At 52.8% G+C, this 22,514-nt stretch overlaps 2 protein-coding genes across 3 annotated transcripts; both read right to left on the bottom strand.

The window, feature by feature from the left end:
- Window positions 1-13,212: 13,212 nt before the first annotated feature.
- Window positions 13,213-19,196, bottom strand: LOC117647947. 2 transcript variants are annotated; one of them, XM_034389948.1, is made up of 6 exons: window positions 18,958-19,196; window positions 18,465-18,641; window positions 15,293-18,379; window positions 15,128-15,208; window positions 14,964-15,037; window positions 13,213-14,860 (listed from the first exon to the last, which is right to left on the bottom strand). In XM_034389948.1, exons 1-6 carry the CDS (start codon window positions 18,968-18,970, stop codon window positions 13,280-13,282), a joined length of 5,013 nt encoding a protein of 1,670 aa, XP_034245839.1. In that variant the 5' UTR covers window positions 18,971-19,196; the 3' UTR covers window positions 13,213-13,279. The 2 variants fall into 2 exon arrangements, with proteins under 2 accessions (XP_034245839.1, XP_034245840.1); XM_034389949.1 differs by lacking the exon at window positions 18,958-19,196 and adding an exon at window positions 18,764-18,904.
- A 432-nt stretch (window positions 19,197-19,628) lies between these two features.
- On the bottom strand, window positions 19,629-22,084 carry LOC117647950 (transaldolase). Its single transcript, XM_034389962.1, has 8 exons — window positions 21,737-22,084; window positions 21,276-21,399; window positions 21,046-21,153; window positions 20,831-20,962; window positions 20,628-20,753; window positions 20,407-20,543; window positions 20,211-20,321; window positions 19,629-20,137 (listed from the first exon to the last, which is right to left on the bottom strand). Exons 1-8 carry the CDS (start codon window positions 21,837-21,839, stop codon window positions 19,974-19,976), a joined length of 1,005 nt encoding a protein of 334 aa, XP_034245853.1. The 5' UTR covers window positions 21,840-22,084; the 3' UTR covers window positions 19,629-19,973.
- Between the last annotated feature and the right edge of the window lie 430 nt (window positions 22,085-22,514).

Genomic DNA, 22,514 nt, shown 5'->3' with positions numbered 1-22,514 from the left:
GCACGACGCGGTCGTTAGAAGTGACCGCTGCCGATTTGCCGTGCGACCTGGCTGGCTGGCAGCATCCCATACTAATGGGTCCAACCGCAACACCGCAAAAAAAGGGTTGTTACTGTTTAATTGATCTTTTTTTTTTCGGGCGGGGTGTATTTACATCGGCGCCTTTTGATTAACTGTCCGATCTGCATGCAACCGAGTCCAGTGGCATGTGGCGCAGCGACGCAGCGATAGTCGGTTTAATCCAGAGCGGGCAGCGCGAAGCTGCAATCCAATTTGCCGGTTGAAGTACACCCCGCCCCGCCCTGCCCCGCCCCGTTCCGCGGCCGGCCAAAACAAGCTGTTATTTTCGCGCGGCAACTCTCCGAGTGCCTCGATAAAGTTGCCACCACTAAGCGAGAGAAAGAGAGAGGGAGAGAATAAAAAAACGATTCGCGAGGAAAGTCGGTTAGCTTGATGGTTTTCGCTGTTTATAGAGGCCGTGGGAAACTGCTCCTCTTTTTCCCATTCTAGTGATGAGTCTTGAAAAACAAAGACAAAAAAACGTGACAAGTCACGGCAAGTCGTAAATAATCGACCACGTGATTCCAGTGCGGTCCCATAGTGTCGTCCGCTCAACGCATTGCCTATCTCAGCGGTTCTCAACCTTTCTCGGCTCGCGACCCCAAATTTGGAGCCAAAAATTTCCGCGACCCCCAGGAAAAGTTTCACGACCCCACGGGACCCCTCCTTTAGCATGCCACTGCGTCTGATCCGAGGCGGGCATTTTGCTCCCTCAACGGGCAATTGGTCTTTGGACTTTCCTTTAGCATGCCTCTGTTACGGAGTGCGATTATCAGTCTTAGTTTGGGGGCAGTATTGTCTCAAAGTTGGCCAAAACGCTCAGAAATGTCTTTGAAAAATCATGTTTTGGGTCGATTTTAAGCAGCCACTGCGTCTGATCCGAGCCGGGCATTTTGCTCCCTCAACGGGCAATTGTTCTTTGGACCTTCCTTTAGCATGCCTCTGTTACGGAATGCGATTATCAGTCTTAGTTTGGGAGCAGTATTGTCTCAAAGTTGGCCAAAACAGTCACAACGGTTTTTCAAAGACATTTCTGAGCGTTTTGGCCAACTTTGAGACAATACTGCTCCCAAACTAAGACCGATAATCACACTCCGTAACAAAGGCATGCTAAAGGAAGGTCCAAAGACCAATTGCCCGTTGAAGGAGGACGAAATACCGCCTCGGGTCAGACGCAGTGGCTGCTTAAAATCGGCCCAAAACACGATTTTTCAAAGACATTTCTGACCGTTTTGGTAAACTTTGAGACAATACTGCTCCCAAACTAAGACTGATAATCACACTCCGTAACAAAGGCATGCTAAAGGAAGGTTCAAAGACCAATTGCCCGTTGAGGGAGCAAAATGCCCGCCTCGGATCAGACGCAGTGGCTGCTTAAAATCGGCCCAAAACACGACCCCAGCTACCTCGCCGCGACCCCTTAAAATTTTTTCGCGACCCCACTTGGGGTCGCGACCCTAAGGTTGAGAACCACTGGCCTATCTAGTACATCCCTCTCGCTCTGTCGCTCGCACTCGGGAGGGAATGACAAGGACAAGTAGATGAGCAGACTCGCTCCGGTGTCTGAATTAGACATGGCCGCGCAAACGGGAGGAATCGAACAGGTTCTTTAAAGAAGAATGCGAACACTGCGTCGCGGCCTCGCGGGGCGTCGCCGGGCATTGCCTTTCCCCATTGGAACATTTTACAAAGTTGACATCTTCGGCGGGGTGGCGCCGGGCCGGGCCGGGCCCCTTCTGGGGAAGTGTTGAAAGATCACAGCTCCCAGCCCTCTTACAAAACTTTCTCTCTACTTTTCTTTTTTTTTCCGTCCCCTTCTTCATTTTTGTCCCCATCCCAATGTACGGCAACACGATCGGGAACCACGACACTGCGATCTCAGCGCGCGGCAAACAAAACGTCGTCTGCTCCGCGTGGTGCTGCGTGGCTGCGTGTCGCGAGCCAGTCAAGGCGGATCGCACTGCCAGACCGTTTCCCGTTTTCTGGCTAATTCGATTTCGGACACGGCCGGCCGCGCGGCAAATTACCAAATTCGGGAAGGGAGGGGCGCGCCGGGCGGGGCGGGGCGGGGCGGGGCGGGGCGGGGCGGGGCAGCGTTTATCGAGTTATTCCGTGTAAGTGCAATTCGCTGTCCGCCTGATTGCGGCCCGGTAGTTGGCCAAGCAGGTGGGGCCATTTTCTCGTCTCTTGCGGAGCAGGTCATGGTGGCCGAGCGCGTAGAGGCGTTGACTTCAGCCCCGGGAACCTGGGTTCGAATCCCAGCGTCGTGCCCGACGTTGTGCACATCGCGGCACATCCCCGCCGGCCGCGCCTGCGCCAGCAGACTGATGCCGAGAGTCGTTTTCGCCGCTCTGTCTCTCTCGCACTCACGGGGCGTGGCGCATGGGTGCGAGAGAGACAGAGCGACGAAAAGGACTCACAGTGTGCAGGGCTGGCAGGGCTGCCACGCCACCCTCAGTCGCGCCACCTCGGCCGCCTAGCCTTGCCTTGCCGCCCCAGATTAGCCAAGCGAAATAATTTAGTTGGTTTGCGTTGCAGCGCGGCAGCCTGGCAGCCAGGCGGCCTTGTGCCTGCGGTGCGGTGCACAGTGGGCCAGAAGACCGGCGGAGCCGGCCAAAACTCCAGACGCGTTTTGAACTCCAGAGTCGCTAAACGGGACTCGAACCGAACGTGTGACCCCACCAATGAATTCCTCGTTCGGAGAGCAATCCATTGGTGGGGTCACACGTTCGGTTCGAGGCCCGTTTAGCGACTCTGGAGCCCAGAACGCGTCTAGAGGTTTGGCCGCCTCCACCGGTCTTCTGGCCCACTGTGCGGTCAGACTCGACGCCGTGTTTCTCGCACCCCACGGGACGCCCCATGAGTGCGAGAGAGACAGCACCGCCCTCCTGCCTTTCGGCGCGCTGCCCTTTGGCTTGACACTGCGCGTCCTTGTCGCCTTGCCGCCCTTGTCGCGCAAGGGGAGTGCACCGCGCGAGAGAGACGGAGAGAGAGAGACACAGCGGCCTGCAGCTGGGCCGAAGAATGGGAACTCGCCAGAAGGTTTTCCATTTTCCATTTCCCCCTTCCGCGTCCTTCCGTCATGCTTTCCCTTTCCGGTTTAATCTGAAAAAGTGGGGGGAAATTATGGGGCCGTGGCGCTGACATGGGAATGAGGAAAAAAAAATAAAGCTGAGCCACGAAAACAAAAATACAAAACAAAGTTGAGTCTATTATACATTAAACTGATGACAGTGCCGATGTTTGTTCACTCACAGTGAAGGCGCTTGCATCACGAAACTTGCCGAAGGTCCTCGTCTTGTCTCCAGTCAAAGCAACAAAATATTTTTTTCAAAGGAAGTGGCTCCCCTGACGATTGGGTCGAGACGGGCCATAAGAGCGGGGCGGGGCGTCGCACAGTGGGCTAGAATACCGGTGCAGGCGGTAAAAACCCCAGACGCGTTCTGAGCTCCAGAGTCGGTAAATGGGCCTCGAACCGAACGTGTGACCCCACCAATGGATTGCTCTCCGAACGAGGAGTCTAATGGTGGGGTCACACGTTTGGTTCGAGTCCTGCTTAGCGACTCTGGAGCTCAAAACGCGTCTAGAGTTGTGGCCGCCTCCACCGGTCTTCTGGCCCACTGCGGGGCGAGTGCGCCTCGGAGCGTGGAAATGCGCGGCGGCACGGCCTCGGCGCGCCTCGCCCCGAACGAGATGACACGCTCGGCGGACTTTCATTCCGCTTTCCTTCTCCTTCTTTTCCCGCACGCAAAGTTGTCGCGTCTGTCGGAAGGTCTGCCGAAACGGAGCCACAATCGGGCGCCGCTCAATGGGGGCGGCGCGCCGTGAAAACCGGCGGAAATGAGCGTGGAAAATCGGGAAGGCGCGCCCAGAGGCCGCTGTCTGACACAGTGGGCCAGAAGACCGGTGGAGGCGGCCAAAACTCTGGACGCGTTTTAAATTTTTTTAAAGTTTTTTTTTTATTTTGTGAAAGAAACTAAAGCCGCAATGAAGATTCTTCCCCCTCCAATAGACTGCAGAACAAACTAAAATGTGAATTTTTAACCAATTTAAAATTTGTCCTTGTTTTTTTAATGTCGTTTCGCAGGCGAGTGAAATGGGTTGGCTCGAGGGGGTATGCACTCGCGTAATAGTCGGTTCACTCTATCTATAATAGCACGCGTAATAATACGCGTAATAGTCGCGTAATAGCCGAAATTGTCAAAATTTTATCAATTTTGGTGTGTTTTAGGCCGTTTTTTGCTAAATTCCGATTAATTTGTGGCGTAATAGAGCGTAATAGCGTAATAGTCGGTACACAGGTTCGGAGAGCGCATACCCCCTCGGGTTGGCTACACTGACTGGCTCCGCGCGACGTGTCGGCGTGTCGCTCTGCGCGCCACCTACTTGTCGTACTTGTCGCTGTGCTGGCCGTGTCGCCGGGGCGCGGGGCGCGTCTTGGCGGTCGCCGTGGAGCTCGTCGGCCACGTGGGGCGCGGGGCGGCGCGGCGGCGCGCACAGAGGGTGCGGTGGGTCGTCGGCGCGGCGTCTCTCCGCGCACTGTGCCCTGTTCCGCCCTGTTCGGCCCGTTCCCGGCGGCGCCGCCGGCCGGAGCCGCCGGAGGGGGCGGGGCCCGGGCGGGGCGCTCGACCAACCCACGCCCCCGCGACACGCCGTTCGGCTTCGCGGGGGGCAGGGCCCCGCCCCCCGGACCCCCACCAGCGGGGGCCGCATCGCCGTCACCTATCAACCGGGTTGGTTTGTCTTGGCCGGGGGGTCGCCGTCGACGCCCGGCCGCCCGCGCCGAATCGGGTTAAAACTGGAGGGAACGGGGAGGATGCTGTCGTTTTGATTGCTGAGGACGTTGCTCGGCAGACGACATGCCAAAAAAAATCGAACTTTGGCGGGACTCGAACCAGGGACCCCGGAACCTGCAGCCAATGCACCAGTCCGCTCAGCTACAGTGTGCTAGCTGCATGGCTACGGTGAGGCACACGTATGCTTGCCCACGGCACAGCCGCCTGGCCGCGGAGCGCCACAGGTGCACAGAGGGCACGGAGGGCGAGGAGGTGTGCACACTGGCACATTAAGACGGCTGGGCCGGGGGAGAGGGGGGGGGGGGTTGCAGCGGAGAGGGGGGGGGGGGGCGGCAAGGGGTCCGGCTCAGAGTAAAGAGCTCGTAATGGATAAGAGAGCGACAATGCACGTGGCGCGACGTGGCGCCTCATCCACGGAGCGACGCGTCAAGCACCCCGCCAAGCGAGAGAGAGAGAGAGAGAGAGAGAGAGAGAGAGAGAGAGAGAGAGAGAGAGAGAGAGAGAGAGAGAGAGAGAGAGAGAGCACTCCGCGTTATTGTGGCCGCGGCCTCGGCCGCCAGGACTCTCGCGTCACTCTCTGCGCCTTCAAGCTCGCCCGCGCTGCTCGCCGCGAGTTGGTGAGACACCAACGACAGCAACAAAAAACAAAATCAGAAAGAAAAACAGCAAAATCTGGCGGCAAACAGCAAAAACCGCCCCCCGCGGGGTCGTTCCGACGCCTCGGCCGCCGCGGGGACAGCGGGACACGGTGTCCAGGATGATCAAGTCCCCGGAGTGCATATGGCGCGGCGCGGACAGAAAAATGAATAATAAAAACCACAACCAATTTCTCATCGCCGTTTTTTCCTGCATTCGGCTCTGCCGGACGCTTAATGGGCTACCCCTTGGACTAACCTCGGCGAGGGCGGGGCGGGGCGGGGCCCAGGGTAATTCAATACAACTCTGCCCTCCCCTCCCCCTCCCCCTCCCGACCTACGCCCGGCCGCGGCCCGCGACGTACGAGAACTAGAACGTGAGACGTACCCCCGACCTGGCACTCACTGAGACTCAGAGCCGTCTTCGTCGCTCTGTCTCTCTCGCACCCATACGAGACGCCCCACGAGTGCGAGAGGGACAGGGCCAGGCTGCCACCGGATGCCGGCAATTAGAAGACCAGAGACTCTATTAGGAGGCCAGGGCCGCCAGGGCTGGAGGCTGGCCGTGGCAGGGCGCAGCAGGGAGGCCAACCTGACAAATCCCCCCGTCTAGACGCGGAGCCCTTCCAACGCTAGCCGCGACAGTCATCAGCGTAATGTATGGGACGACTTTATTTTCAATCTCTTTTTCTGTTCTTTCCCATTTCATGCACAACACTCCTCGAGAGGCTCGCCTGTAACGAGATGGGCAGCTCAGACTGAAGGGTGGTTGGCCTGGGCCACCGTCAACACGGGCCCCCGGACGGCCTCCAGGACTCCAGGACTCCAAACCTCCAGGACTTCAGGACTTCAGGACTCCAGGACACCGGGACACGAGGACTCCAGGACGCGACTCCAGAACTCCGGGGCGGCCGGGGGCGGCATTACGGCGAGATGGAAACGGAATCGCATAAGTCGGAGCGAGGCAGCGAAAGTCCCTGGCGCCGCCCGGAGTCACGCGTGGAAAACAAACCGCCTGTTGCTGGCGGGGAAAGCGGAGGGAAAGCGGAGGGAAAGCGGAGGGAAAGCCCCGGGAAAACCTCCGGCCCCGGTGTCGCAAGGGAGGGCCAGTCAGCCCAACGCAATGCGCCGCCCAGCGCTTCGTCGCCCCTCGAGTGCGAGAGAGACAGAGCGACGAAGGCGAGGCTGGGTGGGGAAATAATATTTTCCGGCAGTGGCCGGGCGATGGGCGGTCCGCGCGTCCGGCACAGTTCAGCTTTTTTAATTTACAGCGCGGTAAATTGATTTATCGGAATGAGGCTGCCTAGCGGGGCGGGGCGGGGCGGGTTGGGCAGCGTCGACGGAGACCTAATACACCAAACTACTACATTAATGCAAACAAATTATCCCGCCGCTGGAGTGCCATTCGTTTTCATTGGAAAGGTGAGTCTCTCCCTCTCTCTCACACACTGTGAGCGTGACTGTCACGCTCCTGGAGCAAGCCCTTGCCCTCGTCGTCCACCACACCGTAGGAAGGTCGACCTCACCGGCTCGCCGCGGCCCGGCTCGGTGATTCCGACCTTGTTTTGCACCGCCGTTTTGTTCTTTTATTTGCCGGGGAGTGAATAGTGCCTCTTGGGAGGCGCCATGGGAGAGGGCGAGGAGGAAGCCGGAGGGGAGGGGAGAGGAGAGGAGAGGAGGGGAGGGGTTGTTTCCTTGCCAAGCAGTATTGTGTAGCCCCGGCAATTATGCCCTGCCGAGGGAATAGCAAAATCACTGCAACAGGAGAGGGAAAAATAAAGGGGAATGAGGGGTGAAGAATAGCCAGCGAAAATAAGCCGATCTCTCCCGCTGAAAAGGACTCGAGTCGAACGTGTGACCCCACCAATGGATCGCTCTCCGAACGAGGAATCCATTGGTGGGGTCACACGATCGGTTCGAGTCCTGTTTAGCGACTCTGGACCCCCAAACGCGTCTGGAGTTTTGGCCGCCTGCGCCGGTCTTCTGGCCCACTGTGCGGCTAATCTGCCCTCGCGGACCTGTAAGCGAAAACGACCGGGCAAACTACGCGGCCAGCGCGGCCAGCGCCGAGTCGAAAAAGGAGAGCAAGGAAACGAAGCGCTCTGCGTGGCACTGCGTGGCACACTGCGTGGGGTGCGCTGCTCAAACAAGTAGTTGTGTGGAATTTCGCTTTGCGCCTTCGCTTCCGCCGGAACGGAACGACTTCCGGGGGAGCAGGGGAGGGGGGGGGGAGAGAAACCGGGCGGTGGTGGGCATTCCACGAGCAACTTGCTCGGAAGGCGATTCTTTGACCATTCAAACTTGGCGCCAGTATTTTTATGACGGTTGCATTGTGTGTCTCGCACACTGTCTCGCACGCTTCCCCAGTGAGGCGGCAGGGCGGCAGTGCCAAGAACACGCCAAAAAGAGAAGATATTTTTAAAAAATGCCTTTTGGTCGTCCAATTGTAAAAACAATTTTTTCAAAAAAATGAGCATTGTTTGCTTATTTTTAATTTGAGAACGTTCATGATTTAGTCGGGAAGTCGTCCCATTCCGGAGCGTTATCGCCGTTTCGACGTGTGTGTGTGTGTGTGTGTGTGTGTGTGAGCGCGCGTAAACGTGTCGCCGCATTAGCCAAGATGCATCACAAGGCGCGACATGAGGAGCGAGGAGACACATCACGGCTGTATCACACGCGCACGGTCCCTCGCACACGTTTACACTACACACACACACACACACACACACACACACACACACACACACACACACGACACAGGCGCGCGCGTTCTCAACCGGAGATTACCTCACCGTAAGGCGTGTGTTCGCGCCACGAAGCACCCTTAAGAAGCATTACCTCGGTGCAGCGCGTGCGTGTGCATGTGTGTGTGTGCGTGTGTTGTGTTGCGCACCGCAGCCGGCGGCAGCGACGTCGCCGCTCAAGTCCGAGTGTCGGGTCATCAATACGAGGGACCGGGATGACCCTGGAGGGGCCGGGCCGATGCTGGCCGAGGCTGGTGCACTGATATTGCTGGAGCAATAGAACAGGCTGGCATGGCGGGGCGAGGCGGGGCGTGGGGGGGCGTGGTGGGGCGTGGCGGGGCGTGGCGGGGCGTGGCGGGGCGTGGCGGGGCGTGGCGGGGCGTGGCGGGGCGTGGCGGGGCGTGGCGCAGCGAGACTGCTCCCCAGCGGGCCGTAAAAGACAGAGGAGAACTGCCCTAACGGGGATAGAGTTGCACGCGAGATCATAACACGACGGCGGGGCGGGGCGGGCCGGGCTGGAGGCGTGATGCGTGATGGCAGAGGGTGGGAGGACACTTCAGGTAAGCCGCCGCCGTCGCCATCAAGAGGCAAATGAGGACGCCGACGACGAGGACGCCGACGACGAGGACGCCGACGACGAGGACGCCGACGACGAGGACGCCGACGACGAGGACGCCGACGATGAGGACGCCGACGACGAGGACGCCGACGACGAGGACGCCGACGACGAGGACGCCGACGTCGCCAACCAAGCAGATGAAGGAGAGGCAGGGCGTCCCCTTCCCTCCCCCGCGGCCGGCCAACGCGCTGCCTCGGCGCTGCCCAACGCTGCCCTCGTCCTTGCCCAGCCTTGCCCCGTTTTCCTTGCCTGCCACAAAAGCCTCCCCTTTCAGTTTCAATTTTTCCCCGCAGTAAATCCCCCCTTCAGCGAGATGCCTTTGTACTCCTAAGAACACCCCGGCCGGCTGGCTGGCCGGCTGGCCGGGACCGGGGCGCGGCGTGGCGCTGCGTGCGCCCGCAAAGGCCTGTCGATATCTTATTTTGTGGCTTCTAAGACGCAGTTACAATCCGCAGAGCCACGCAGAGCCGCCAGAGCCGCCAGAGCCCGGGCCTTTGCACGCCGAGTCGTTGACGGCTCCGCTAGGCCGGCGAGGCCGCCGAGGCTTGCACCGGGGACTCGGACGGCAATCATACCGAGCCGTCATCGCCCCAGAGGGGGCCCCAGAGGGGGCGCCGGGCCAGGGCCAACCGGCCATTCCCGGAGTCCTTTCCTTCGCTCTGTCTCTCTCGCAACCATACGAAACGCCGCGTGAGTGCGAGCGAGACGGAGCGACGAAAACGGCTCTCGGAATCAGTCTGCAGGGCCAGCCGAGCGGTTGCTGCAAACTGATTGGCAAGCCTCCCGAGTGACCACCACACTGTTTGCGCCAGCGCGCCCGGCGGGTAAGCAGGCCCGCAACGCCGACGTGTCTTGCGGGCTGGCCGCGACGCTTCAGTCTGCGGCGGCCAAGTGCCAAGAGGAGCCGCGCAGCCCTCAAATCCGCGTCGTTCCGCCAAGTGGAGGCTGTATCGGCGGGGCGGGGCGGGGCGGGGCGGGGCGGGGCGGGCGGGGCGGGGCGCCCGCTCCCCTCTCATTCCGAGCCTTGGCAGGGCAGCCCCTCGGCCCTGGGGCCGGTCCGGCCGGGGCACAGCGATGCCGAACACAGGCCGTGCCGGGCGATGCCTTCATATGGGGGATTGTGGACATCATTAAGACGTAATAGTCGATGGCCCTTCATCCTCATCGCCTCATCCCGCTTTGATGGCCCAGCGGCCCATCGCCACGAGACCGGACAGCGCCACAATCCGACGGGGTGGAACACCAAAAACACTTTTCCATTTTAGTTTGTTTTTTTAAATGTAGGGCTAGGTTGTCGTGCAAGCGAGTCAGACACTGCACCCATCAGTGGGCCAAAGTTCTAGACGCGTTTTGAGCTCCAGAGTCGCTAGATGGGACTCGAAACGAACGTGTGACCCCACCAATGGATTGCTCTCCGAACGAGGAATCCATTGGTGGGGTCACACGATCGGTTCGAGTCCCGTTTAGCGACTCTGGAGCTCAAAACGCGTCGAGAGTTTTGTCCGCCTGCGCCGGTCTTCTGGCCCACTGTGCGGTGCCCTCCCTGATTTCCCTGGGCCGGACTGCCGGACAACGACAACACGGCGCTGAAGTACTTACACTGTACTCCCAGTGGCGGCGGCGCGGCGGCCAGTGCCCCCCCCCCCCTTTCCCCCTCGCGCTGCTCTTTGCGTGCTGCAGCGAGATCTGCTCCAGTTACAGTATGCAAACGACGGCTTTGGCGAGGCGGCGCGGCGAGGCGGCGCGAGGCGGCCTAAAGCCTAGGCTCGGGGCGCTATCTACGTTTCAATTACTGGAACTAATCGAGCCAGTGCTGGCGCTGATCTGCGCCGCCGCGTCCGCCTAGAAAAAGTTGAATGCTGTCCTCGGCCGCGGTGGCGCAGTGCGTAGAGTGTCGAATCAGCGCTACCGAGGACGCCGGTTCGATTCCCACTGCCGCCGTCTTATTTTACGTCTTCTTCTTCTTCTTGTTTGATGTTGGATGGCTCGGCACTGCAGGCGCCGCTGCGACTCGCGCTGCGACGCCGAGCCAGACTGACAATATTATTTTATAATTCGGTGCTGGCGGCGTCGCGCGTTCGGCTCTCGACGCCACGTCGTTCGGGATTAGCTCGGCCCGCTCGGCTCAGCGCGCGCCGCCTAATCAACCTAATCCCGCTAAGGAGCACTAAGGAGGGTGGCATTCCCGAATCTCCGAGCCGAAGAGAGCGTCACACAGTGGGCCAGAAGACCTGTGAAAGCGGTCAAAATCCCGGACGCGTTTTGAGCTCCAGAGTCGCTTAATGGGACTCGAACCGAACGTGTGACCCCACCAATGGATTGCTCTCCGAACGAGGAATCCATTGGTGGGGTCACACGTTCGGTTCGAGTCCTGCTTAGCGACTCTGGAGCTCCAAACGCGTCTAGAGTTTCGGCCGCCTCCGCTGGTCCACTGGCCCACTGTGCGTCGCCGTGGCAGTGTCGCCCAGCAACTCGTCCGCGTAGCACGCGACTCTGTCTCTCTCGCACTCACTGGGCATTCCCTGCGGTGCGAGAGAGAGCGCGACGTCCCGGCCACGCGCCGTTTTAATATCGGAAGTCGCCGTCGTCGGGGCGTGCAGCCGTGGCAGCCGTGCAGCGCGCCGAGTCGAACATGTCAAGCAAGTTGGAAGTGGTGCCGGGATGGGCAGGCCAGGCCCAGGCACCCCAGGCCTCTTGCCTGATTGTGGAAAGTTGATGAAAAACTCGGCTGAGACCAGTCACCAGCCAGCGGAGGCGCTCCAGGCTTCGGCCACCGCGGCGGGGCCAGAGTGGGGGACCAGGGGCGGTGAATTTCGCGACAGAATGGGTGGGAGGGAGAGAGAAAATCATCGCGGGGGCATCTTCAACGCGCAGTGCATGACAGTGCGCTGAAAAAAGGGCATTCAGTTTAAGCAAATGCCGGAGTTTTTTTTTGCCGACGGCAAACAGCAGTCTTTCCCAGTATGATTCCTTCACCCCTCACCGCCGCCGCCACCCCTGCCGTTCCGATAACACGTAGCGTGGCGTGACGACGGCGCGGCGGTTAACCGCGGATTGCGGTTCGTATCGGAATTGCTATTCTCACGAACCAGCAGCGCGCAGTGGGCCAGAAGACCGGTGGAGGCGGTCAAATTCCGGGACGCGTTTCGAGCTCCGGGTCGCTAAACAGGACTCGAACCGAACGTGTGACCCCACCAATGGATTCCTCGTTCGAAGAGCAGTCCATTGGTGGGGTCACACGTTCGGTTCGAGTCCCGTTTAGCAACTCTGGAGCTCTAAACGCGTCTAGAGTTTCGGCCGCCTCCACCGGTCTTCTGGCCCACTGTGCAGCGCTGCTCCCGAGGTGACGTCCGCGCGTCGCGTCGCCCCGCCCCGCCCCGGGGTGCGACGGCAATCACATTCAGCCGCGCCTGGCTGCGCCACTGCGAGTGAAGCGACAGGTGTCGGCCACTCCGCCAGGACACTCCGCCAGGACGGCGCTGCTCGGCGGGGAGTCGCGTGGCGACGGAATTAGAAAGGAGGCCGACCGTCTTGTCCTCCAGGAAGCAGCCTGCCGAGCCGTGCTCTCTCTCTCTCTCTCTCTCTCGCAGTCTTGCTACGGAGAGGCTCTTGAGTGCGACAGAGACGGAGCGACGAGCCGCCACGGACGGAGCCGTACTTGGCGGCGACTGCCAGCCCCGGCAGGGCGTTGTTCATAAATGTCTCCCCTGTCAGCCGGCCGCCTCCGAGGAGTCTCTCTCTCTCTCTCTCGCACCCCAGCAGCCGGCGGGACGCCCCACGAGTGCGAGGGAGACAGAGCTACGAAAAGGCGCAAGGCTTGTCGGCCGCTGCGCTGCACTGCCGGACTAATTTGAAAAGGATCGGCGGAGAGGGCATTCGCCTCGCTCGCCTCGGCAGCCCTCTACTCGCTTAACTTCAGCGCAGCTAGCGCCTGCGAAGTCCAGGGTAGGCCCGCCCGCTGCACACGCTGGTTTGACGGGACTGCCTACCCGGCGGGCTGCTACCGGCCGCCTCCTGCCCTTCCCTCTACTAATTTATTCAACCTGTTACAGGTTTCTGGGCAAAATGCAATAAAGCAGCTGACAATGTATGTGTGTTCCAGCCTCCCGGGGAAAAATAAAAATCCAAAGCTGAAATGTTTAGAAAAAAAATCTTGTTCATTTGCGTGGCTTATTCTTGGAGATTGGATGTATGTTCATGAAGTAGTTCGAGGAAAGGAAAAAAAGAACTCACTTTCACTTACTTTGTGATTTACTGATTAATAGATTTTATTGATTGGTTCATTGCAATATATCAGAAACAAAAACAAAGCCTCATCAGCAGGATTATACAGGTAAAATAAATAAACACTGAAAGTGTACAAAAATGAAATAAAACACACTTTTAAACAGAATGCAGACAATTGGAATTACAAGGACATATTAACTAGTTGTCAAGCATTTTCTTTTTCAAATCAACAAGATACATGTTCCATTCAGGGTCTGATACATTGAGATCATGAGCTTTGTTTTTTCCTTGAACATCTTCCACAAGGTTAGATTTAGACCTCTTTGACTCCTTCTTTTTGTTAGTTGTACCAGATCTCTCTCCAACATTACCACCCCTCAAGGTGTTGCTAGAAACAGAAACTTTGGTGGGTTCCATCTTGCCTTTCTTTCCCCTCTTTGACTTCGCTTTTTCAGCATTTTGATCATCGTCATTATTTGACTTGAGACTCACTTCTTCTTGCTCAGTCATTGATTTGAGCTCTTCCCTCAAGAGTTTTTCCTTCATTTCCTTCACCTTTCGCCGAGTTTCTTTCCTGTTCGTTTGATGAGATCTCTGTTCAGAGACACTGTCAGAGTCTAATTTTTGCACCTGTTTTGGCTGAACACGCAGGTGAATATCCTGAAATTCTTCATCGTTCTTTTTTCCCAACTCGATCTTGTCTAACTCATCTTTATGACTCTGTGATGGGTTCATATTAGATGAGACACCTGATTCTGTCTGAGTCTTGATTGTCTTTTTCAGACAGCTTTTAATGGTCATTGGAGTACTAAGAGTCACTTTATTCTGCGACACAGAATCATCTGATTTCTTTGGCTTTAAGGTTCGAAGTTTCTTTGCATTCTTACTCTTCATATTGTCTTCTGTAAGTTCGTCATCATCATCTTCCACTACATCCTTCATGGTTCTCTTAGGTCTTGGTTGAGGCTTGCTTTGCACCAAACTACACTCAGTACCTTCATTCTTCTCAGGGTCAAAAGTTTTCCTATACATTTCATCTAGCAGACTGTTTTGCTTCAGTTTATCCGAGACTTCATTGGTGAAAGACTCTGTAGCTCGCTTTTCATCATTTTCCTTGACAGCATTAACTTTAGAATGCTGAAGACTTAGTTTCCGCTTTCGAGTTTTCACTGAGTCTTTTTCCACAACGGCAGGTAAAACATCAGCCCCATCATCTTTATTTTTCTCCTCATTTCTAGATTTTGCTGAAGGACCTTCATCATCTGAGTTTCCTGAGCTTGACGGAAACATTTCAGTCAAAAGAGATTCAATTTTCTCTTGAACATCAGTGAAGTTTACAGGCATCCGTTTACAACGCCCATATCCTAATAATGGTGAATCCGTGAACTCTTTAAACTGAAGAATGTCATTAAATGTCACTTTCTTGTCTTTTCTTTTCATTATTGATCCATTGGAATGAATATTATTTGCATCTTTCGGCTCTCCCTGTTGGTCCCCTACAACCTTTTCTGGTAAGACACTTGAGTGAGGAATAGTCGGATTAGCATCTGATGTTTCCTTCCTGGTCTTTCTCTCTTCACCTCTTTTGCTGGAGGATTGTTGGCTTCTGGTGCGAATGTTTCTTTGGCTCAAGTCATTTGCTTCTGGTTGGGGACTGACCCCCATATCTTGCATTGACCGCAGACCTCGAAGGACCCTTCTTTTGCACTCTTCTTTCATCCTTTGAATCTGGTTAGCTTCTTTGGTTTGGGTTGAGTTGGCACTACCTTTGTTGCCAATCTGGAATTAAAAATGATTGGTATTAACATCACAAACATTTCTGATTTTAAATTGAGATATTCCTGAATTTAGAAAAACTTGTTGGATTACACACTGGACTCACCAATGTTTTAACTTCCACATCCTTCCCTTGGGTTGAGGACACACTGCTTTGAACCACCCGGCCAAAGGCAGGCACTAAAAAGAAAAAGTAAATTTTAAAAAAGTATTAGGAAATGCCTGTCGACAAGTTAAAAATAGAAGCTGTTTAAAGGCAAGAATGCTCACTTTCTACAGAGGAATCAGTGTCTTCTAGTGTTGTTTCAACTTGGAAGGGGGGTGGACTTTTCAATCTCTGGGTGCGTTTGTCTGAAAAAATTAAACAAAGGATTTAGAAATTTGATGCAACTTTCAACAAATTCAACAAAAGAAAAAATGTAATCGAGATTTTACCTTCAATTCCTTGTGAGGAATGGGCATCATCTATTGATGAAGAATCCAAACTCCTTTGTGGGGAAACGCTTGAACTTTCTTTCATGTTACAAGAGATGGATTCAAAGACATCGTCATCTCCAAAGCTGACATCTCTCATGAGCTCTTCTTCTGCAGTGGATGAAGTTTTCATGCTTGAGCCTTGGGAATCCACAACTGACAAGATACTGTCACTATCATTACCCAAAATCGTTGTTTTGATATTGGATTCAGCAACTTGGAATTTGGGATGGGTATAATCAATATAAGAATTGCTGGACAAACTCAAGCTAGTATCAATATCACTGTCCTTCTGACTACTGACTTTCGAATTAGCCAGAGGAACCCGACAATGAAGAGGACTTTCAGGGGGGTTTGTAAGCATACTACAACTTGGTCCCTCAATATTGTCTGTTGTGGCAGTGTCATCCTCACTTCCATTATGGTCAAGTTGAGCGGCACTAGTGCTCTTAGGGTCCAAGCTACTGGATTCCTGCAAGTGGAGTGAAAAGTCTTCAGATGGACTTTCAGACGAACCTTCGTGTAACAATACCACTTCATCATCATTGCATTCTACAATAACTGTGTCATCAGAACAAATGCTACTCTGACAGTTTTCTGGAGTCACTTCAACGACCTTTGAGCCTCTAGAACTTGATAGGGAAGCTGTATTCAGCCCGGCTCCCAAAGACAAGTTCTCTTTCGAACATTGAGCATTAGGAGTTTCCTCTTCTATGCCTTTCTCACACAATGGAACAATCTGTTGGTCAGATGATTCATTCAGTGCTTTGCGCACATCACTCAAACCACCATTAATGGCTTCACCTTCACCTACAGTTCTCTCCTCAGGCTGCTCACTGAGAGATTCAAAATCTGTACTTACAGCAAAACAGTTGCATGCAATGCCTGACAAGTGTGCATCGCAGGGATACAGGGCACTTTGAGGATTACATGAAAATTTGACTACTGCATGTTTCTGGAAGGCAGTCATGAATTCTTCTTGAGAAAGACCTTCTATCTCACTCAAAAACCAACAAAATCTAGGGAAGAGTTGTTCAACAGCAGTCTTGGCCGCGCATGCTGCAGAGCTTTTTGCATTCACGCTCTTCGGATCCGATGGCTCAGTCTGGCACACTTCTTTAAAAAAGCATTGAAGATCACACACTCGACAAGATCTGCCTTTCCGCAAAGATTCAAAGTGCTGATAACACAAACAAGCATTGGACAGAAGCCTAGCTTCCCACAGCTTTGTGCTTATTCCACTAATCATAGTCATCAAAGACAACCACCTGGTGAGAGAGATGCTCCCACTGGGCAACATTGTTTTAGAACAAGTCATCAACAAAGATAATAACTTCTGGCTTAAATAGCCAGTGGCTGATGAACTTTGAATGTATCTATAAGCTTGCAACATGCACCTCAATGCATCATGGAGTAGCCAAAACCGATGCACTTCAGCTTCATCAACATTCAGGATTTGACGCAAGTCCAATTCATGTAGGCACTCAATTAAAATACTGACTTTGTCATGGCAGTGGCATAAGAAACCTTCGAACTCATCCTCAAAGGAATCGGAATCAAGATCAGCTCTAATAGTTCCAGCACACCACCCTAAAAGTCGAATGGAGACATCAGTTAGTACTTTCAGCTCTGATGTAAAGCTGAGGAGAGCTTTTGATATGATAACTTTTGTGGTTGCATTCAGCATTCTATCCTTTCTTTCCATGTCAGACTGCAATCCGCTGTCATCTGAATTTTCTTCTTCACTTGAGTTAGGCACGTCTTCAGCAGCAGGAGGAACTTGGACTTGGAAGCCTGCCCTAATGGGCTCTGCACGAAGTGCAATGGGGGATGTGCTCTGATCAATCCTGGAAGGTTGCTTCAAGCATTCATCATCATCTGTTGCATAAACTTTTTTTGATATCATCAGGTCTTCATCTGCAGAAATTGAATCTATTACACTAGCAATTTGCTGCAGGACCTTTGATGTTTTGACATGAGGAGAGCATTTGAACAAAGTCTCTTCTTTTTCTCTGTCAAGAAGGGCAAATATGTAACAAACCTCCCGGCTTGAGGCCTGACACCCCTCACTTTCATGAGTAGAGGGAAGTGAGGTTCCATCATGACAGCCTTCTTTCTCAGAGGAAGAAGCTTCAAATGGGGATTCAAAAGGCGCTTGGCATGATACTACACTGTGAGTAGTGGATTTGTGGATAGGCAAATTTAACCCACTGAGCATCTTCAATGGAGTTGGAGTGATCACTTGAGGCTTGACTGTTGAAGGGCAAAGTGACCGGGCAACACCAGATGAGGACAATCTTTCTTTCACAACAATTTTCAAGGGAGCCCTTTTCTGAATGCTGCCATTCATGTTGACAGCATCCTGATGTTTAGATTGAACTCCACTAGTACCGATGTGTTTGAGACTCTGAGCCAACTTCTTATTATGAAATTTCTTCAAGGCTTGAAGAAAGCCGCTGTTAGAGTTGCGAAAATAGAACTTCAAAAATTCCTTCCTACGGAATACTCTTCTCTGCTTGATTTTTTTGGCAGCAGTCATTGGAGTTTTGAAGACACCCTTCAGCTCTTGATCCTGTGGAGATATATTGCTCTTTGAACCTAGCTTCTTCGGTGTGGCGTCTGAAGCTGTTGGCTTGTTTTCAGGTGACTGCAGGGCATTTCCAGGATCAGACAATCCAGTTTGGTTTTCATGAAGCGGCACTCGGGTAGCTGCTGTGTCAATGGGTTTATGACAACTCTCTTGGCGAGTTGATGTCATATCAGAATCTTCACTTGAGCTCTTTTCTGGCTCGACAGGAAGCTGGTCAGTGAAACTGGCTTCCAGAGTGGAGGGCATGTCAGAATCCCCACTAGAACTTGCTGGTTCTGGCTCCACTTCTGCAGGGTGAATGGTCTTTGTACAGGCGTCTTCTGATGAGGATATACAGGTCTGGTTGTCTTTAGGCTGAGAAACTGCACAATTCAAATTATTCAGCCATTCATTCGTCTGTTTTTCTGGATTTGCCGAAAGAGATTTCAGCTGTGAGAGAGAGCGCTTGCCAACAACACCTGGAAACAGGAAAACAAATATGAGGTTCTGAAGGAAAACATTACCACAGATAAAAAAGATCTTCAAAAGCAATTAACCGCTTACACTTCTTCTTCAAGTGAAGCACTTTCTTCCGTTGACCCTTGGGTCGAAGTAATGTGACAGCGAGATCTCGTGAGCTGCCTTTTAAGTTCCCCTTCCTGTGGTGCATTGACGGTCTCTTTTTACGCTGCTGAGTACCATCTTGCTGGAGAGAACTCCTATCGCGGTGAATGCGGGGCTCTGGAGACAGACAGAGCAAAACGGTAAAGTGGTGCTAACGGCACCGAAGACCACAACGACACACTATGTTCGAACTCGAGGCTAGAGTCAAAGGCAGGTGGACATCCGATTCAATGCCGCACCTCACACTCGGCTCGGATAGGTTCTCGATGTCAAAAAATTAAGGCTAACATGAGCAGATCCAGATCCAAGGAAAACTTGAACAAATCTAAGCAAAGAACAGTCACACTCGGACTTGGCGGCGCCACAAACCGGTCGACAGGTGCTGGCAGAATCTCAGGCAGTCGCAGACCGCACACTGTCACGGCAAACTTACTTATGGCAGCCATGGGACGACACGAAGGCCGTAGCAGTGAAGCGGGGGAGAGCTGGAGGACGGACAGGACTGTCCAGGATGAGCCAAAAGGAATCGCCAAAGCTCGTCACAACGTGCAAATTGCTTCAATGCCACATTCAACGACGATGTGCTGCCTTGGGTGGCGCCGCGCTGCCTGCGTCGTCCGTGACTGTTGACAAAAGCCGGGCGGCGCGGGCTGCCAACCCCCGCACGCCCACGCGAGTGGCAAGCGGCACCTTGCACCGCGAAGGGTTGAGATTCCCTCTCCCCCTCGTAAGGAAATCAAACCGCGAAGCGCAAGCAAGTTCACGACACTTTTGGCGCCCACATCTACGATGGCCTGAAAGGGTTTCGGTGCGAAGCGATGGGTCCTCCAGGGTTGCAAGCCGTGGCGGGGAATCAGATTTCCTGGTCACTCGGGTCGGGGTCACTCGGAGTTCGTAGATTTTAATTTTGCACCTACTAGCCGAATCCCTACGTGATTCTCGGCGTTAAGCGTTAAAATCATGAGCGGAATCGGGCTTAAAATAATTTCCACATTCCACTTAGATGACACTTTAGGATCAATTTATTAAAATGCGTAAAAATACAGTTCAAATTATTTGATTCAAATACACTGTCAACTTTGTAAACCAAAAAAAAATAGAAAACTGGCATCAAATAACACATCATAGAATATCACACCTAAAAATGTAAAATGGAGGAATGTCAACAGAATTACTCCTACACCCTGTAAATGGGAACCTATTAACAAATTATAAATCATGCTGCATACAAATGCACACAACCTTTGTACTTCAAAATGACATTACTCTAAACCCTATAAGTACATTACAAATACCAGCTTTTCCTAATTTTCTTTTTGTACATAAGATATCACTGTTTTGGTTTAAGTAAAATAAGACACATGATGTAAAACGGTCTACCAAGAGAGGTATGTAGAAGGACAAAGGAATGCTTCTAAGCTTGAAGACTCAAATTTGAGTTGTGTAGAATTACTTAGCAATGAGATCAGAAATTGTCTTCTCAAGCTTTCTGCAATCTTCAGCAAATTTACGGATGCCATCACTGAGCTTGTCAGTGGCCATCTGGTCTTCATTGAGTTCCCAGCGGAAAGTTGCCTCATCCATGCTGACTTTCTGGAGAGCAGACTTCTGAGCTGTAATTAGATGAGCTATTAGTGAGGTTCTTGAAGTTTGGACTGTTTTAAGTTCATTGAAGCAAAAGCTTACCAGAGGTAGGAGAGAGCATGGGGACAATTTCTTCATGGCTGTTCTCCAGATCCTCAAGAAGTTTGGGGGAGATGGTAAGAAGGTCACATCCAGCCAGGGCCTGAATCTCACCTGAAAGTTACATTTGTTTAAAATAAATGAACTGTGGTTGAAGAGAAAAACTACTTCAGCTGACAGAAATACCTAAAATATTTACCTGTGTTTCTGAAAGATGCACCCATTACAACAGTCTTGTACCCAAACTTTTTGTAGTAGTTGTAGATCTTTGTGACTGACTTGACTCCTGGGTCCTCAGTAGGAGCAAACTGCTTTTGGCTGGTGTTTGAAACAAACCTGGTGGAAACAAAAATTCAGCTTCAAATGAAAGGAATCAAGCAGTTGACATATAGCAATAATTTGAACCAATAAATGACAAACCAGTCAAGAATGCGGCCCACAAATGGCGAGATCAGAGTCACTCCAGCTTCAGCGCATGCAACAGCTTGGGCAAAGGAGAAAAGGAGAGTTAAGTTGCAGTGGATTCCATACTTGGACTCCAGTTCCCTGAAAAGCAAAAAGTGAAAAATGAGTTAACAGTCACAGAAAACTTACAGTGCATCTGAAAAATATTGCCTACATACCTAGCTGCTTGGATGCCTTCCCATGTTGAAGCCAGCTTGATCAAGATACGGTCCTTCTTAATTCCATGCTCTTCATACAGCTCGATGATGCGGCGAGCCTTGGCAATGCTGGCCTCCTTGTCAAATGAAAGCCTGTCGAAAAGGCAAGTCACACATGATAAGAAATTTATCATCTGACTTCCGCTGTTGCACTCAGAGCTCTGCCAACAACATACCTTGCGTCAACTTCAGTTGACACGCGACCAGGAATGATGTTCAAGATTTCAACACCAAAAAGGACACATAATTTGTCCATAGCAGCATCAACAGCCTCAGGCACGGTCCTATTGACAAACATAAAACAAATTACTACTAACAGGAACAACATAAGAGCCAACAAACTGACAATACCCATTGACTATTAACACAACAAATATTGACGACAAAATTTCAGCGGTAAACTTACGTGCCAACTTTCTTTCCATACTCCACAGCTTTAGCAATGAGGTGCTTGTACTGCGGCATGTTGGCAGCAGAAAGCATGAGGGAAGGGTTTGTGGTCGCATCCGTGGGTTTGTACTTCTTCATGGCTGAAACAGACAAGACAATGTACCGGACTGCAATTATATAATATGACTCGACAAAATTGACTTGAAGACAACCAAGCCGACTGTTCCGGACCACCCAAAGACATACTTGGATGAAAATGAAGCACGCTAACTTAACAATCCTTCAGGAATACTAGCATAAAACTCTAAACGACAAGTTAAATCAAAAAGATTGATAATTCAAAATCAAACAGGTGTCGGGGCCGGCCAGCAGGTTAACAGCGCGGACGAGGCGCCGACAGAGGGGCGTAGCTTGTCAACGCATCCAACAAACGCGTTCAAAGATCCCGGACACAACAAAAGGTGCCGCTTGACATACCCTCGAAGTCGCCGGTGTCGGCCACGACGGTGGTGAGGGCCTTCAGCTGGGCGAGGGAGTTGGCCATCTTTGCTTTCTTTGGGCTCGGTGCGCTGTCTGACATGGAGACGGAGATGCAGCAGCTCTGCAGGGCCTCAAGCGACTAGAACGTGATACGCCGTTTTGCACCCAAGGAGCGATCACGGGCGACCAAAAGTCACCTTGAACCAGCTAAGCAGCTCAGCTGAGCAACAGCAAGGAAAGGACAGCGTCGCCGAATCGCTGACCTGCTGAACCTCAACAGCCGGGAGTGGAGTGAGGGTGAGGGTGAAGGCTTCTGCTGCGGTCGAAAGCGCTGTCTGTCTCCGTTGCACTGCCGCGATGCGTGCAAGAGCGAGAGAGAAGACAAGTGTGTTCCGGAAGCCGCTCGAAGGACGTCGGAGCTGCCAACCCTGGCGAACGGAAGTGCGTTGCAGGTGAACGCATTTTAGAAGTAATTAGGTTTAAAAATAATTAAGTTGCCACCATTAAGACGTTTTACCAAATTTATTTTCACGTTTTTTACAAATATTTGTCTTGCTTTTTCTAGTTCTCTTATCTGTTTGGACTTTCCAGTTGTGCCTACTTTGGCCTACAAGCCCGCGAAGTTTAACCAGATCAGAGCTGGATATTCTGTCAAAAATGTGTGACAGCAGCAAAACGACGAAACCGCGAGAAGTTGTGCTGTTAATTTCTTATTTCAGTCTGTTTCGGAAAACTTTGAAGTGCTCTGACAGCCGTTCGGGTCTTTCCGAAATTC

The sequence above is a fragment of the Thrips palmi genome, unplaced genomic scaffold, assembly GCF_012932325.1.
Source record: "Thrips palmi isolate BJ-2018 unplaced genomic scaffold, TpBJ-2018v1 HiC_scaffold_3, whole genome shotgun sequence".
In the NCBI taxonomy this organism is placed as follows: domain Eukaryota; kingdom Metazoa; phylum Arthropoda; class Insecta; order Thysanoptera; family Thripidae; genus Thrips; species Thrips palmi.
The sequence above is the reverse complement of the archived record's forward strand: the minus strand, read 5'-3'. Positions and strand labels throughout refer to the sequence as shown.

What these genes read in the sequence shown, in the direction of transcription:
- LOC117647950 (XM_034389962.1), bottom strand. Translation starts at nt 21,839, where the DNA reads ATGTCAGACAGCGCACCGAGCCCAAAGAAAGCAAAGATGGCCAACTCC. An exon ending in TATGGAAAGAAAGTTGGCAC is followed by an intron (nt 21,154 to 21,275) that starts GTAAGTTTACCG and finishes GTTTGTCAATAG; the next exon opens with GACCGTGCCTGAGGCTGTTG. An exon ending in GTGGGCCGCATTCTTGACTG is followed by an intron (nt 20,544 to 20,627) that starts GTTTGTCATTTA and finishes TGTTTCCACCAG; the next exon opens with GTTTGTTTCAAACACCAGCC.
- LOC117647947 (XM_034389948.1), bottom strand. An exon ending in GCTTCACTTGAAGAAGAAGT is followed by an intron (nt 18,380 to 18,464) that starts GTAAGCGGTTAA and finishes TCCTGTTTCCAG; the next exon opens with GTGTTGTTGGCAAGCGCTCT. An exon ending in ATGTGGAAGTTAAAACATTG is followed by an intron (nt 14,861 to 14,963) that starts GTGAGTCCAGTG and finishes TTTTAATTCCAG; the next exon opens with ATTGGCAACAAAGGTAGTGC.